Source organism: Bubalus bubalis, chromosome 11, assembly GCF_019923935.1.
Source record: "Bubalus bubalis isolate 160015118507 breed Murrah chromosome 11, NDDB_SH_1, whole genome shotgun sequence".
Lineage (NCBI taxonomy): Eukaryota > Metazoa > Chordata > Mammalia > Artiodactyla > Bovidae > Bubalus > Bubalus bubalis.
Window position 1 is genome coordinate 3,320,377 of NC_059167.1, and position 16,279 is coordinate 3,336,655.

The 16,279-nt window shown below is 45.9% G+C and overlaps 1 protein-coding gene across 1 annotated transcript in view; it reads left to right on the forward strand.

Moving 5' to 3' along the window:
* KCNK10 (potassium two pore domain channel subfamily K member 10) overlaps window positions 1-16,279 on the forward strand; it is an 85,372-nt gene that overhangs the window by 61,021 nt on the left and 8,072 nt on the right. Inside the window, exon 4 of the mRNA XM_006061469.4 lies at window positions 15,716-15,902. Coding sequence (XP_006061531.2) covers window positions 15,716-15,902 — 187 coding nt within the window. The remainder of the gene's footprint in view (window positions 1-15,715; window positions 15,903-16,279) is intronic.

The following is a 16,279-nucleotide window of genomic DNA, read 5'->3' on the forward strand; positions in this document are numbered from 1 at the left end:
CAGTTAAGAAAAAAAAGCAAAGGAATTTATGCATGATTTTTAAGGATAGCACAGGATAGCACAGAAGCTTCTGTGTGATTTTTTTTTTTCAAAATGAATTTTATCAAGGACGGTAACAGAGTTGGCACCAAAACTAACAAGAAAGCAAACATCAACATTTGAAACGAAACGCATGCCATCTAAGTGCCATATGGCGTGCTGGCCGTGTTAGCACCATTTTTTTTTTGGCTTTCATCCTTTTCCTGACATCGCTGTCTTGCCTCTGTTGCTCTTTAAAAAAAGTCTCAGTCGTCCTTAGCCCTTTGATTCTGTATGTCCGGTGGGTGTCTTTCTCTCCTGCTTTCCCTTTGGAGGCCTGTCAACTGTTCCTCCAGGGAAGAAGGGGAAGAAGACCTGTCCAGATGGCTGGATAAACATGTGACACCTGCTTCTAGGAGCCTCTCCGGGGGGTAGTTGGAGGGTTAGATGAGACCTCTCTCTGCCTGAAAAATGGGCATGCTGCTTTCTGTCTCTTTTCTAGTGTTTTAAAAAGTGATCACGTCTTTAGCTTTAATAGTATTTTGAGAAATATCTTGAATTCAGGTTCTCTCCCATTATTAGGGAAACAGCAACAGGAAAAGAACTCACCAACCAGACTGTGAGGAAAGTTCCTCTTGGTCAAATTGTTTTAAACAATGAGTGGAAGAGGTGTGGGAGATTAAGGAACGAAATTCTGGTTCCAAACTAAGAGTCGTGGAGATGAAGTGTACAGCGGGGGGAATACAGTCAGGAACACTGGAACGTCTCCATGCAGCGACAGATGGTAACTAGATGTGGCGTGGCGATCCCTTTGTAATATACAGAGATAGCGAACCACTGGACTGTGCACCCGGAACTAATGTAAGTGTTGTAGGTCAACTACGCTTCAAAAATTCATTAAAAAAAATTAGCTTTTCACAATTAAAAGTAAGATCCTTGATGATAGTGTTTGGGGAGAAATCTCTGCATCCATAGGGGAAATTCCAAAGGCCTGTGTGTTTGGCCCAAAGGGCAGCCCTCTTCCATCTCCAGATTTCTGCATGTTTGTGCACATGCTCAGTCGCTCAGTGGCATCAGACTGTGCGACCCCACAGACTGTAGCCCACCAGGCTCCTCTGTCCAACGAATTTTCCAGGCAAGAATACTGGAGTGGGTTGCCATTTCCTACTCTAGAGATCTTCCCAAACCCAGGGGTTGAACCCCGTTTTCTGTGTCCCCAGCATTGGTAGGTGGATTCTTTACCACTGAGCCACCTGGGAAGCCTCCTACACAGTTCAGTAAACCCAATACTGAATCAGACCTCTCCTTCTTCAAAGTGCTAGGCAATATTCTTACTGCCTTTATTTCACCTGAAATTGCCCAACACCCCCTTTTAGAACAACGATTTATTACTATTCCTTTACTACATGCAAACGAATTTCATAGGTAGTACAACTTAACCTACACACCATTTTCTAACTGCAAGATGAAGGAAAAATAAAAGCAAGGTAATTTATAATAAAGGAATCATATTTTTGTAATAGGTGCTTGGTCATGAATCCCTGGGAGACACAAGGACATGGTTAGACCTTGCATCTATTAATACATGTCAGATGCAGAGGCCGGGCCAGGTGTGTTACATCAGTGACGAAGCTGCCATGGGGACTTTCTTGCCAGGGCTGTGGTTTTCCAAGATAGAGAGCAGTTGTTGGCAAAGTTCCAAACTTGTCAAAATTCAGCCTTCTTGCTGAATTTTAAGTTGGAGTCATAGTCTTAGGAAATTCAGCCTGTATCAAAACTGCAAAAAGAACTGTGTGTGTGTGTTTACCTGGAAGGGAGTTATGTTCTCAGCTCATGAATATTCCTCACTGGGTTATTCATATTAAATTTGAGATAATCCTTTGACTTATGACACTAACTCCCCACCCATTATGTGCCAGGAGGGCCCCATCCAGTGGTAACAACCACAAACATCCTCACAGATTTACCAGTCACTTTCTGCTGCTGCTGCTGCTGCTAAGTCACTTCAGTCGTGTCCGACTCTGTCGACCCTGTAGACGGCAGCCCACCAGGCTCCGCCGTCCCTGGGATTCTCCAGGCAAGAACACTGGAGTGGGTTGCAATTGCCTTCTCCAATGCAGGAAAGTGAAAAGTGGAAGAAGTCGCTCAGTAGTGTCCGACTCTTAGCGACCCCATGGACTACAGCCCACCAGGCTCCTCCATCCATGGGATTTTCCAGGCAAGAGTACTGGAGTGGGGTGCCATTGCCTTCTCCGAGTCACCTCCTAGGGTGTTATAAACCAAATGGGGTTATAAAAAAAAATTCAGGAAGCGCCTGTATAACTTTCAGGAATATAAAGAGTTGCTTTTGCCTTTTCTCCAGGTACTAAGAAATAGGGAGCGAGTGTAGAAAAACACACCAAGCAGGGCCCCCTGGATGCAGGGTTAGGGGGACAACGTGCAGGAAGATGGCAGTTCGGGGAGACAGGGGAAGGTGAAAGGAACGCGGATGGCAGGAAGCAGGGCTCGGTAACGGAGCGGGCGGAGGTGGCCTACAGGAGGTCATATCCGGACAGCGTTCAGAGGGGTAAGACGGAGTTCTGCCCAGCATGAAAGGGGAAGAAGATCCCAGCGAATGGGACAGCCTGGAAAATGACACAGGAAGTGGGGAGGTGCAGGGTTTGGGCACCGATACGTGATCAGCCCCTTGGAGGGTAAGATACAGGAAGATGCGGAGTGTAGACCCGCTCAGGGGGCGGCGTGTGCCTCAGAGAGACGCAGAGTGTAGACCCGACTGAGGGGGCGGCGTGTGCATCAGAAAGACGCTGAGTGTAGACCCGACTCGGGGCGGCATGTGCCTCAGAGAGACGCAGAGTGTAGACCCGACTGAGGGGGCGGCGTGTGCATCAGAAAGAAGCCGAGTGTAGACCCGACTCAGGGGGCGGCATGTGCCTCAGAGAGACGGGGAGTGTAGACCCAACTCAGGGGGCGGCATGTGTGTGCCAGGAGCGGGGCTCCCCAGCAGCTGTGCTCAGGAAGGGGCTTGCCGCATCCCAGGACGAGCAGGCGGTGCTGTGGGTGGCCTGGAGGCTGGCACCACACTTCCTATAACTATCCATCCCAGGAGAGGATAGAGCCTCTTCTATGCCACAGTTGAAACTAGCTGGAATTTTTAACAAGACTCTTTTTTTTTGAAGATTTAGGAATGTCAGAGGGATATTACCTAAAGCAGTTAAATCACATCTGATTGTAGTTCTGCCTGATCTTCAGAGTCTAGGATTCCAGCAGGGAACCCATTCCAGGCCACGTCCCTGACCTGCCTCCAAGCAGCTGAAGCCAGTTTATCCTGACCTCCAGGAGTGGCAGTTTAGCTGAATCAAGAGACACCAAAAATGGCTACTTTAAACAAAAAATAAAAATAAAAACAAATTTAAAGCTATTGTGTACCTACCGAATTCTTAAGATGGACGGAGACCTAGACTTGGGAGGTACCCAGGCAAGAGCCATGACCCAATCATGCCATAGAACTAAACCTGTAAGATGCCACAACTGTGTCTGCCGGGCAGACAGCACCAAGCCCTGCTGCCCCCTGATTCTGGGCCCCCGATGCTGCTACAACTGCCTTTGTGACCATCCCTGGAAATGGGATATAATACCACCATTGGGGCCACCAGTCCCAGAATGGAGTCCGCATGGTCCTTGCCTCTTTCTGTAACACCAGGGGTGTGCTGACTGCTGCCATCCTGCCCCTCTCTCCCCTGGAAGCGCCTTTCTGGTCCTATTCAACTCCACCTTGATTTGTGGCAAGGTTCTCGCTCCTCATCTCTACTCCACGCAGTGTCTCGGTCCCTCAGTCTTCTTTGAAGAGACTCAGGAGGATCCAGGACTCTTGGGAGGTGGGCTGTGCACAGGTGGTGAAGCAGGTGGTCCCACCGCAGGGGAGAGCTCTGCATCAGACCCCTGCCTCCCTGCCTCTGGTCCTGCACTCTGAGGGTTCTGCCTGGCAGAACCTAGGGAGACTCAGTCCCTCTCAGCTTCCTTCCTCTCCAGGCTGAGTGGGCGTTCTACCCTCTATCTGGGTCCATCCCTAGCTAAGTCTTATCCAGTCTCTGGGAGATGAAGAAATGGTTACATGCCTCTGAGAATCTTCACCCCTCATTTAAGAATGGTCTTTGGGATTCCAGAGAGAGAAAGGGGGGCACAGAAAACAACCTTCAGATGAACACTTCAGGACCCGCTCTGCCACACCTGCTCTCTGCTGCCTGGCTCAGGGTCTGGCTTCCGTCTCTCTGGCTGGATGAGCTGGGGTTACATGCGTCTGTCCTTGCAGTAGGGAGACCAGGGAAGTGAGTCGCTGGCATTCTTCAGCTTCTGTGCTGGGAAGAGGTCTCTGTCTTTCACTAGACCAAAGAAGGGGGCTCAGATGATGGGCAGACAAAAAGGAATGACCGGTACCCTCTAACGTGGTCATGTCCTAGGATCTGATTCCATCACGACGTGAGAGTATCGTGGTTAGTTGGCCTTCAATAGCGTCACGATGGTCTTGACCAGCACACTCCCAGTGGGGTGTCACCAGGGTGGGTCCAGTTCCATTTTCTAGTCTTTTCTCAACATGAGGAGAACATCAGAAGGCCTGGATATCTTTTTTTTTAAACATTGTCTTTGGGGGTCTCCGTTTCTGGTTCTCTCTGGAGAATTATTCACGTAAGAGCATGCACATCTCTGTTCAACACTTGGCAGGATTGAAGTCATCTAAAACTGTATGAGAAGGAGAATATGTTTCTAAAGAAATTGTCGTCTGCAGAGACGCAGCCCCTGCCTAAGCGTGGGCCACTGTGTATTACTTTTTCTTACGGAGCATGTGATGTTCACGCCTGCTATCATCTGCAGGGCTAAACAGCCTCGTCGTGTCATGAAAGATGAAGGAATTAATATACTTTTGTCATTACAGTAAGCTCCATTAAAGGGTTTGTATATAACTTAATTCTCTTACAAGGAAAAGCTATGCAAATGAACTAATAACAGGGACACTTATTGTGTGTGTTCACTTATAATACAAATAGGATTCCGACTGGTCATGTCTAATCAAATCCACATTCTAATGGAATCCATTCTAATCAAATTAAAGAACAATGCTGCTTTTTAATAATCGTGGAAGAATGGTCGATGCATAAGTAGAGATGAGTTATGGACTTATTTGCCCACAGTGTGTGCACACCTGGGAGGCCCGTGAGGCATTTGTGTAAATTTTGATACAAAGAGGACAAGTCTATCAGGGAGTCAGGATGCCCACCTTGCATGACTGCCATGAGGTTATCAATGAAAACTTCATTAGGAGCGGGAACCAACCAAAGTATGTCAAGTCTGAGTTCATTAGCACCTCCTCAGCCTCCTTCAGGGATGCTTCTCTCCAGCACCAGTCTGCCGCCTTGACTCATTTGCAGTAACCCCCTTTACTACCATGGTGGTTTTAGTCGCTCAGTCATGTCCGATTCTTTGCAGCCCCATGGACTCCTCCCCATGGAGCCTGCCAGGCTCCTCTGTCCATGGGATTCTCCAGGCAAGAATACTGGAGTAGGTTGCCATTTTCTTTTCCAGGGGAACTTCCTGACTCAGGATCAAACCTGGGTCTCCTGCATTGCAGGCAGATTCTTTACTGACGAAGTCACAAGGGAAGCCCCATTACTACCACGGGTGAATAGTTTTTTTAAATTTTGATCAGAGTATAGAAGGAAATGGCAACCTACTCCAGTGTTCCTGCCTGGAGACTCCCATGGACAGAGGAGCCTGGCAGGCTGCAGTCCATGGGGTCGCAAGAGTTGGACACGACTTAGTGACTAAACCACCAACCACAGATGCTTTACAATGCTGTGTTAGCTTCTGCTGTACAGCAAGCGCATCACCCAAACATACACATCCATCCCCTCTTTCTTGGATTTCCTTCTCATTCTCCACAGATCGCTGACTAGGGTTCCCTGTGCTGTACAGATAACTGATAGTAGTCACTGATCTATTTTTATACATAGCTGTGTGTCAATCCCAATCTCCCAATTCATCACCACCCTCCTCCATATCTACAGATTTGTTCTCTATATCTGTATCTCTATTCCTGCCCTGGAAATAGGTTCATCTATACCATTATTCTAGATTCCACATATATGTGTTAATAATATACAATATTTTTTTCTCTTGGGTAGATTTTTTTTTTTTAAACTTTTCATTTTATATTGAAGTATAGCCAATTAACAATGTGATAGTTTCCGGTAGACAGCAAAGAGACTCAGCCATGTATATGCATGTAACCATTTTCCCCCAGTCTCCCCTCCCATCTAGGGGGCCATATAACATTGAGCAGAGTTCCCTGTGCTATACAGTAGGTCCTTACTGGCTATCCATTTTAAATAAAGCAGTGTGTACATGTCGATCCCAAGCTCCCTAACTATCCCTTCCCCTCATACTTCCCTCTTGGGTGATCTTGGGCTGTATATATGGGCGAACAGGATAGGCATATAGCATCACCTGGTCTCTACACTCTCTTGTTTGGTGAGTGCTGTTCACTTCTCTCAAGCTGCGATGATCTGTTTGCTTGTGTGATTGTTTAATGTTTGTCTTGGCTCCACTTGGTCTGTGAGGCTGGTGGCCATTCTGTTTTGCTCACCTGTGGATTTATCTCTATAACAGATGGAAGAGTAGTGCCTGATAAATATTTATTGAATGAAAGAATAGAAAAGTTATAGGATTCGACTTCATTCACAGCTTGAGAAATATTCTGCTAAATAAAAATTCTCAGCTCTGGATGCTTCTGTCAAATTAACTCAGTGCAGGGCTTCCCAGTTTTAGATTTATTTCTGTGTGACTTTCTATGAAGCTCTGTTCCATTCTTATTTAAACTTCTCTGTTCCCAGTCTAACTAGAAAGATCAAGCATCTCTCTCGCCTCTGTTTTCTTTCTGTCTCTCAAACAGAGAGGTACAAACCCAGCTGAAAGCCTTCTTATACCTCCAAGAAGATTCTAGACCCCTAAAACCATTATTCCGTCTTGCTTTCAGAACCCCTAAGTCAGTTTCTCAACTATGCTCATCCTTCTCAAAGACTTTCTTAATTTTTCTTGCTTCTCATTGCCTCCTTTCTAGTTCACACATCTTCCCCTTATATGATTTTTTAATGCTTGTTTCATTATTTTTGTAGATTCATATGGGTGGGCATTCCTACGAGATTTCATTAAAAAGTGTGTAAAAAGAAAGAAGGAAAGAAAGAGTGTAACTATTGAGAAGGCAGTTGTTCACTACTTGCCCAATAAAACCCAGGAATTTTTACAGTTATTGACGCAGTAATACTCAGCTGCTTTTTAAGGTGTTAGCCTAAATCTGGTTAATCTTGGGGGCTTTCTTCAAATCTTCCAACAGGTAAGATAAATGAGGCCACAGAAAACACATGCTTGTTTGTCGCTTATCTTGATTCCTGGACATGTAGACAGTTATTTCAGGAAGCCCACAAATACCTCCTCCCTGGGCTACACACACCCAAGATGGGGGCATTTGAAGGCTTTCTTCCCTCCCATCCCCTTTAGATGCCCTTGGATTCTGGTTCTGGGCAACAGTGACATGGCTGAGAGATGCCAAAAAAGATGAGAAAGACTGAGGAGCTCCTTCATGAGCCCCAGTGGGGCACAGGACCACTGGACTGACCTGTGCCAGGCAGCTGCCTTCTGGCCACTGATCCCAGCTCCCCCCTCACCAAACCTGCCCCCCACCCCAGTCCCTGGGCAAGGTTCTTGTCTCTTCTTGACAGCTCCAGCCAGGACTGGTCTTTCCCAATTCCTTATCTCCTTTCAGGAAAGCATTCTTAGCAAGAGGCTCACAGTAATCTCCTTCTTTTCCTTTTTTGTTACATGTGTTCCTTCCTGGTGAGGGGCCACAGTCTAAAGTAGGGACTTCACCTTCCATTGAAAAGAATTTGCTGCATACTACATGGTCTGACCTCTTTCTCTGCCTCATAGTGGCATCATTATTGAACTATCACCCAAATTAAAACAAACAAACACATCATACCAGGGGGACTGGAGCAGGGAGACTTGAGACGATTGGGGCCTTTGAAAGAAGCAAGTAAATGGCATCCCCTCTTTTCCACCCAAGGTATGAGCCAACTGAGAAATAAGACGAACCAGATGACAGATTGAAACCCAGTGTGGTTACGTCCCCTCAGTACTGGAGAATTTGGCTTATGTCCGAGGAAAAATGGGCTTCTTCATATAATCTAAGAATTAGACAGGAGATCACAAGTGGGTGTGCCTTGAGGGCAGCTGTTTCCCAAAAGGAAAAAGAGAGGGAGACGCTGAGTTCTTAGGTCCTGTGTCAGAGTGAGAGGCTAGAGAGGGGTCACGTGTGTTACAGCATGTGGAGCCCCGTGAACAAGGGCAAAAGCATCAGGGATGGGAAGGAACATTTATTCTGTTCAGGTGCTCTTCTGTCGTGACTGCTGTGGACTGCTTGGCCAATGCACTGTGACCGTGAACCCTTGTTAGCAAGAGAAGAGCGAATCCACCTTTCAGCTGTCTGTAGCATTGTTACTGTAGTATTATTATTGTATGCTTGTGCATGTGATGGTGGAGAGGGCATTTTGGGGTGGGAACATTGTTTGTTTTGCTGCTGATATCTGGGTAAAGCAAATGCAGAAGTTGGCTAGGTGAGCAGCTGGGTGTGGCATCTGTCGGGATTGCCAGGAGTTATGCTGTTGATGCAGCTCATCAGGAAGTGTCCCTGTCCTCTCCTTTCCATGGGCCTGCCTTTCATACCTCAACTAAAGAGAAGGACCACTCTTCAGCCAGGGTTACATCTGCACTGGTGTGATCACTTACTTGTTGTTCTGATTTCTAAGACATAGCTTCTGAGGGCTTAGCTAACAAAGATCCATATATCTTCTATTATAGGTACAGTTTTTTTTTTTAATTCTAGGATTTATTATTTAGACAATGTGTAAGGTTTTACAGACACTGAATCATTTGCAAGCAACAGTCAACCTGCAGCATATCTGTGATTTTCTTCCCCAACCTTAGATGAACCTTACTGATTTTCCTTGAACTTAAGACAAATCACAACTTGTACAAAGTTTTGTTTTTGATTTGGTATCAAAGTTCCTGTTGTTGTTGTTGAGGTGTTCAGTTGCTCAGTCGTGTCTGACTCTTTGTGACCCCATGGACTGCAGCAGGCCAGTCTTCCCTGTCCTTCGCTATCTTCCCGAGTTTGCTCAAACTCACGTCCATCGAGTCAGTGATGCCATCCAACCATCTCATCCTCTGTCATCCCCTTCTCCTCCTGCCGAGAAGGGGACGACATGCTATGCTAGAGTAAATATGCTAGAGTTTGACCTATGGCTTGTTGCTAAGTCGCTTCAGTTGTGTCCGACCCTGTGTGACCCCAGAGCTGGTAGCCCACCAGGCTCCCCCGTCCCTGGGATTCTCCAGGCAAGAACACTGGAGTGGGTTGCCATTTCCTTCTCCAATGCATGAAAGCAAAAAGTGAAAGTGAAGCCGCTCAGTCCTGTCTGACCCTCAGTGACCCCATGAACTACAGCCTTCCAGGCTCCTCCATCCATGGGATTTTCCAGGCAAGAGTACTGGAGTGGGTTGCCATTGCCTTTTCTGACTCTTACCACTACGACCTATAGCTTAGTGGGTTCAAATAAAATCTGGCTTGAAGTGATTGCTGATATAGTTCTTTTAAATAAGTCTTTTGTTGTTATTTCTTTTTTAAATTTTTACAATGTTGTGTTTGGTTTTGTCGTACAACAATGCAAATCAGCCATAATTATTTGTATTTCACTTATAATAGCTACAAGAATAGTCATTTCTTCCCTACAAGGTGATGTTTTTAATCACTGGGATGTCATTAGGTAAAAACTTTGCTTCAATGGTGAGACCAGGGCTGGGTACCACGGACAGCGCCATAAAGACTTCAGCCAAAGACTCAGATGTTCCCAGCCTGCCCCAGCCAACTAGACTTTGTGTGCATGGGGAAGAGAACTTCCTTCTCTCTCTTTTTAACTGCTATATCCCTTGCAATTAGAACAACCTTCGATATGTAAAAGGTTGTTAATAATTATGTGCTGAATGAATTACCTGGTTGAGTTTTGAGTGCAAAATCTTGTGTTCCAATAGAGTATTTTCTTCAAATGTGAAAAGCCACAGAATTTTTGAAAACTTTCAAAGGTTTTAATTAAAGTGATCCTGGTGTGGAGCTGCTGAGAATTTTTTCATTATTTCTAGATTTTGTCTCCATCCCAGGTGCACCTGGGATGCAGTGATAAAAAAACAGTGACAAAATCCAGTGATAAATCCAGTGATTAAAAACAATTTAACTGCATATACCCAAAGCCTTTTCTAAACCTTTGCCTGGGGATACCAGCAAAGCACTGAACTGACCAAAAATCTGTTGGATGCTGCAATGTGGCTCAGAGGCAGATGCTAGATACAACTTTTTTGGGGGGCTTAGATACTATCCATGTGTGTAATCTGTATCTGCTTTTTTTTTTTTTTTTGGTGTAGATACTCTCCTGCTTTTGCGTGGGACATTTTCAGGCGGATCCATGGAGATTTTACTGTGCGATTCTCACTAATGTGTGTTTATAGTCTCTCTGCCATGGAGATTATAGGCAAATGGTGTTTAAACGCTCTCCTCATAGGTTATACAATTGCTGGTACTACATGGTGATTTGTTGTGATGTTGAAACCATTAGTTAGAACTGGACTTTTAGAAAAGGAGTCTTTGTGGAAAACATAATAATATCAGAAAATAAAGTCGGCTCCTTTGTGAGGCAGCTCCTATTATCTTTCCATTTCGAGAAGTCATTTTCAGCTCAAGCGTATCACCATGGTGATGTGTTTGCATTTCAACAAAACAAAGCTGAACCATAAACTAGAGCTCTGCATGTCTAGCTCCTGTCCTAGGATTTTTATTGCAGTATCTTTATTATTCAATGACATCTCCAACATCCCTGGCTAAAAATTACAGCAAATCAAGTTTCTCAGTCAGATACAACAATCTGGATCACTAATCTCAGAGTTATAAGAAATCGCATAAAAGCAAAAAGAAGAGTAGATGTTAGAGGGGGTAAAAAAATAAATAGCCCACAGATGAATGGAAATATACTTGTTCTCCAAAATAAGATTGTGGAAATAAACAAGCGTGGTAGGGCATCGTACTTAATGGGAATTGGGTGTGTGGCTTCGCCGTCTGAGGTCTGAAACAGGTAAACGCTGTCAGAATTGCTAGTATGTACATCCTCTCTCGAAGGAGCGCTCTTAGAACTGGCTTCCCAGTCTCCTGTGTGTGAAGCTTATTTTGCTTTTTGGAATAATTGCACATAATTTTTGACAACTAAAAGAACTCTACAGGAGGTGGGGTTTGAGTTCCTCAAAAATTCCTACACTTAGCACCAGCCAGCGGGATGCGGGAAGTAGTTGTGCATAGTGTCATTTGCATATGGAGAAAGAAGGACCACATCATCTAATCCACACAGTGAGAAAACAGGAGTTGGACAGATACATACAAGTATTCTATCACTTCTGCCCAAATATTGTATCAAACCATCTCTTCCCAAATAACAGTTTTGTTAGCCTAAGAACACATTAACTCAGTCAGATCTGGGCTCTCACAAAGCTTTATGGTAACTGCTCTGCTTACTGGTAAATAAGCAATGGGATTTTTGCCTAGCAACCCCGCCATGGAAACACAGCTTGACTCGATAAGTGGCAGGGGAATTGGGAGGGGCAAGGAACACAAGGGCGGTGCCTTTTAGGGACTCTCTGCAGCTGGTTCCTGACACCCCAAACATTATCTGCAATTCTTGTCAGTTTCAGAAGGATGATGAAAAAAGCTGGGCGGGGGCGGAGGGGGGTGGGGAAACTAACTGAAAGGCAAACAGAAAAGCTTCCAAGATTGTGAGCTGAGACTGTCTGAGGGCTCAATCCTGGGCCAGCACAGAAGAACCAAGAGAAAATGAGGACTTGTTTCTTATTGAAAAAGGAGGTCATCATATGAGACAACATATCCAGGAAGGGAAACCCAGCAGCGACCACCTGACCACCCGAAGCTAGACAGAGATTATCTTAAAATCAGATGTGAGGGAACGTTCCTCCATAGCAGAGGGCAGCGTTCAGTGTGGGACTGCCCACATCTAAGGAAAGACTCGAACTTTTCCATCAGACATGATTGGCAGCAGTCATCAAGCATTTAGCGGGCACTGAGCTTTCACACGCTTATTTAATCTTCCAAACACTCCTGTGAGGTGGACTCTCTTATCTCCATTTTTAGAGGAAGAAACTGATGCCCAGAGAAGTTGAGAAACCTGGTCCCTCAGTCACTTAGCAGTGGGGATGGAGTGTGTGTCTGGCAGGCTGCCCCGAGACTCCAACTTCTTAAGCACCATTTTACAATAGTGGCGAATGGGTGCAGAGCTCGCGGGGATGAGAAGCCCACAGGTCACTGCATGACGCGTTTGTGGTTCCATCGTGGAAGCTGCAGTTGAAAATGCTCAATTAGGGCAACTCTTTTCTTAAGTGTCTAGAGGACAGCATAAATGTGGGTCTCCAGAATAACAGATACTATCAAAACCTTATGCCCATACCCCTTCCTTTTATAGTGAAGTACGGGTACACACAATTTCATACGCCTACACACACACTCAAGACACTTGATTTTGTAAGTCCCTGAAATACCCTGATGATTTAAGCCTCCGGGGATTTGCTGAGCATCACCCTAGGATGTCTGGAGGAAGTGGTCCAGGGACACGTTGGTTGGCTTGGGCAGTGAGCAGTGGTGAAATGCTAACTTGCAGATAAACTCTCTGACAGATAATGCCATTAAGATGCCACGCTCTAGCCTCTGTTGCACACCTTCCTTTGCTACCAAACAAATGCTGCCCAGTGCCATCATCTCTTTTGCCCACCTCCTGGAGCCTGGGAATGGCTCCAGCTTCCCACGTACTTGCCACTCTCCTCTGCCAGCCTCAGCCTCATTTGGATTGCACTTGCGTTCACATCCTAATTTCTGACTTAACAAGTGTCTCGCAAACATTTAATTCACTTTAATTTCATTATGCATTTGAAGAGGACAATTTATTGAGGGGGAAAATGATGTTCTGTTGCCAGCAATTAGATTAACTTAATGATCTATGATAAAAATCTCCTTTTGGGCTTTGGCTTTTGTCTGTGTTTACAAACAAAAGTAGGCTAATAATAATAATAATGAAGTTCCTGGATTCTCAGAGGGGCCTTAACTGCCCCCTCCAAGTTCTACAAGATCTAATATGGTAATGCATGAAATGGGTAAAACAGTCTTTGTGGTTCTCAGGTAATTTGTCTTGTCACAGTACTTTCATTTGTGGGAAAAAATGTGTATGCAAAAATATCAATAAATTATCTTTTTTTTTTGATGGCTTTTCTGAGGAGATGGGAACTATATAACAGCATGGATCAATTTATTTTTTCCTGTTCCCACTTTGTATCCTGAGTACTTTCTTAGAAGTCAGAGAACTTGACTCCTTTTTATGAAGGATTATATTTCTTTAGCTTTTCCTATGAATATTTAGGGACTAGCTTTCCTGATGGCTCAGATGGTTAAAGAATCTGCCTACAATGTGGGAGACCCACATTCGATCCCTGAGTCAGGAGGATCCCCTGGAGGAGGGCATGGCAACCCACTCCAGGATTTTTGCCTGGAGAATCCCATGGACAGAGGAGCCTGGGGGGCTACAGTCCACGTGGTCACAAAGAGTCAGACATGACTTGGTGACTAACACTTTCATTTCGCTTATACTGATCTCAGTGCGGATTGAGATTTGTGCAGATAAATATTCTCCACTATAGCTCTTCTTTGCACTTACCTGCCCACAGTTCCACCATATTGAACACACCTGGGACTCAGGGCCCTCGGCAGGTGGGACTGATGTTTGTGAGGCTCGATTGCAGAGGACGGCAGCCTCCCACCACCTTTTCCCAGCTCTCATGTCCCTTGGCGTTTCCCAGAGAAGAAGAGGTGGTTCTGAGGTTTATCTCCGTAAGTCAGGAAGGAAGAGGGGAGTGGGAGGAAGAGAAAGAGGGTCATAACCAACCTTCCTGTCTTGGAGAACATGGTCATTTCCTGTCTGAGCTGCGTGGTCGGTCGTAAGAGAATCTCTCTTGGCCTGGAAAACCTGGCTGGGGTGTCCCTGCCGTGAGGAAAGGTTAGGATTTCCAGGACGGTGACAGGATCACCCAGTGACGAGGTTTTATTCTCAGCCTTCCTTACTCGAAGGGGAAACAGGGTGGCCTGTTCTTCATGGAGGTTAGTCCGGTTTCTTTCCTTACAGGAGCGCTCTGGCGACTCTGAACTGGTGAACTGTTGAGTAACTTGAAAAGCGGTTTCCATCCCTGCGTGCTGGACTGAGAGCTAATCACAGCTGCATTCTCCTCTCAGCTCTGCCTGATTAGCAGCATCTTATGCAAGCTCCTTTTGCATCCATAAAATGCGGTGTCTGAATGCCAAATGCACTCTGTACTCTGGACCTGCTCTGCCCTTTAATTCACTGGAAGGTGATGACTAGAAAATATTAATAGATCCCATGGTAGAGATTTCCATATCGATTCCTTGAATGTGTGCTTTTGCAGGGATTCAATCCAGGCAGTGTACACAGGTCCAGGCACCCTGGTGTTAAACAGACATTTATGAGACGCTGAGTTTTTGGTCAAGTAATGGTGCCAGGGTCCCCTGATGACAGTCTCCAATGGCAAACTGGGAGCTTTGAGAAGACCTTAGCAGGCTGTTCAGTTTGGAGGTGATGCCAGCGTTGTCTTGAGTGTCATTCAAGGGGACACCAGGGCCTCCAGTCTGCCTCTGGTACCCTGTAGGTGTGATTCTTTCGCCTTGATATCAGGGTCATTCCCGATCTAGGTGCATCTTCACCTCTTAACTACTGAATCCTTCAGAAGCTGACTTGAGGTGGAGCTTCTATTATTCGTTGTAGACACAGAGCCTGCCATTCAACACGGACTCCTGCCCTGTCCCTTGATGGTTATACAGCCAACAAACATGACGAGCACAGCACTCAAACACATGCGTTTTAAAAGAAGAATGTGATATAAATGTACTGCCTTGGCGGGGGGACAGGAAGGTGAAGAAGCACCCAGGCAGATAGTTGGAGTTCTGTCCCAAACGAGGGTGGGGTCAGGTCAGCTGTGTTTTTCTTTTCATCCTAACCTTCTGGTCTGTCTCAGGAGCCATTTTTTCCAGCATGTGCCCTTTGACTCAAGGGAAGCCGGGTGCAAATCCATCACCACCACTGTGGAAGGAACCCCCAAACCTGTGCCTCCTACAGAGGGTCAGTGAGAAATGTGAGAAACGTGAGAAACGGCGGCAAAAATGGCCTTTCTTGGGAAGCAGTCTCCTTTACACCAGTGAGGGGGTTAGAAAGTCAGCATTTGGGCTGCAGTCAGGGAACCACGCAAAGGACATTCAAGAGGTCTCTTGCCCAAGGACCACCGAGACCAGCTGAAAACTTTGGTCCTTACATTTTTCTAGGAGAGGGTCCACAGCTTTTATCAGATGCTCCCCAAGCTGCTCATGGACAAAGAAAGGTCCAAAGCCACTGACATTTTTTTTTTCTCTCTCTCTACCTCTTGTCTTCCGAATCCAGGGTGATGGAGCTGACTTCCCTGTCTTTCTTTCTCCTTTGCTCTTCTTTAGAAAAAGCAAGTGAGTCAGACCAAGATCCGGGTCATCTCAACCATCCTGTTCATCTTGGCCGGCTGTGTCGTGTTTGTGACAATCCCCGCCGTCATCTTCAAATACATTGAGGGGTGGACGGCCCTGGAGTCCATTTACTTTGTGGTGGTCACTCTCACCACGGTGGGCTTTGGTGATTTTGTGGCAGGTAAGCACTCTGGAATATCCCAGTCACTGGGGCCCTGGTGGGGAAAACATTTACTGTGGTCAGTGCTTTTCCAAACCATGAGAAAAGATGGAGGAACAAATGGAAAAGGCTCAGCATCACCACTGCTGGACACAGGCTTGTTCCAAACCTGCAGTCCTCTGTGAGGGAAACAGCAGCCGGCTGCTGCCTTGGGAGGAAGCCCGTCTCTCCCCTCCCCCACTCAGGAGGCAGGCTATCTCCCTCATCATATGAATTATTACTGAAATGAATTTCTCATTGGATTTTGGGCTTCTGAACTCTATTAAGGCTCCTTGCATCAACTGATAAAGGCTATATTAGCAAGTGGCAAAAATGAAGCTCTGGAGAGATGAATGTCG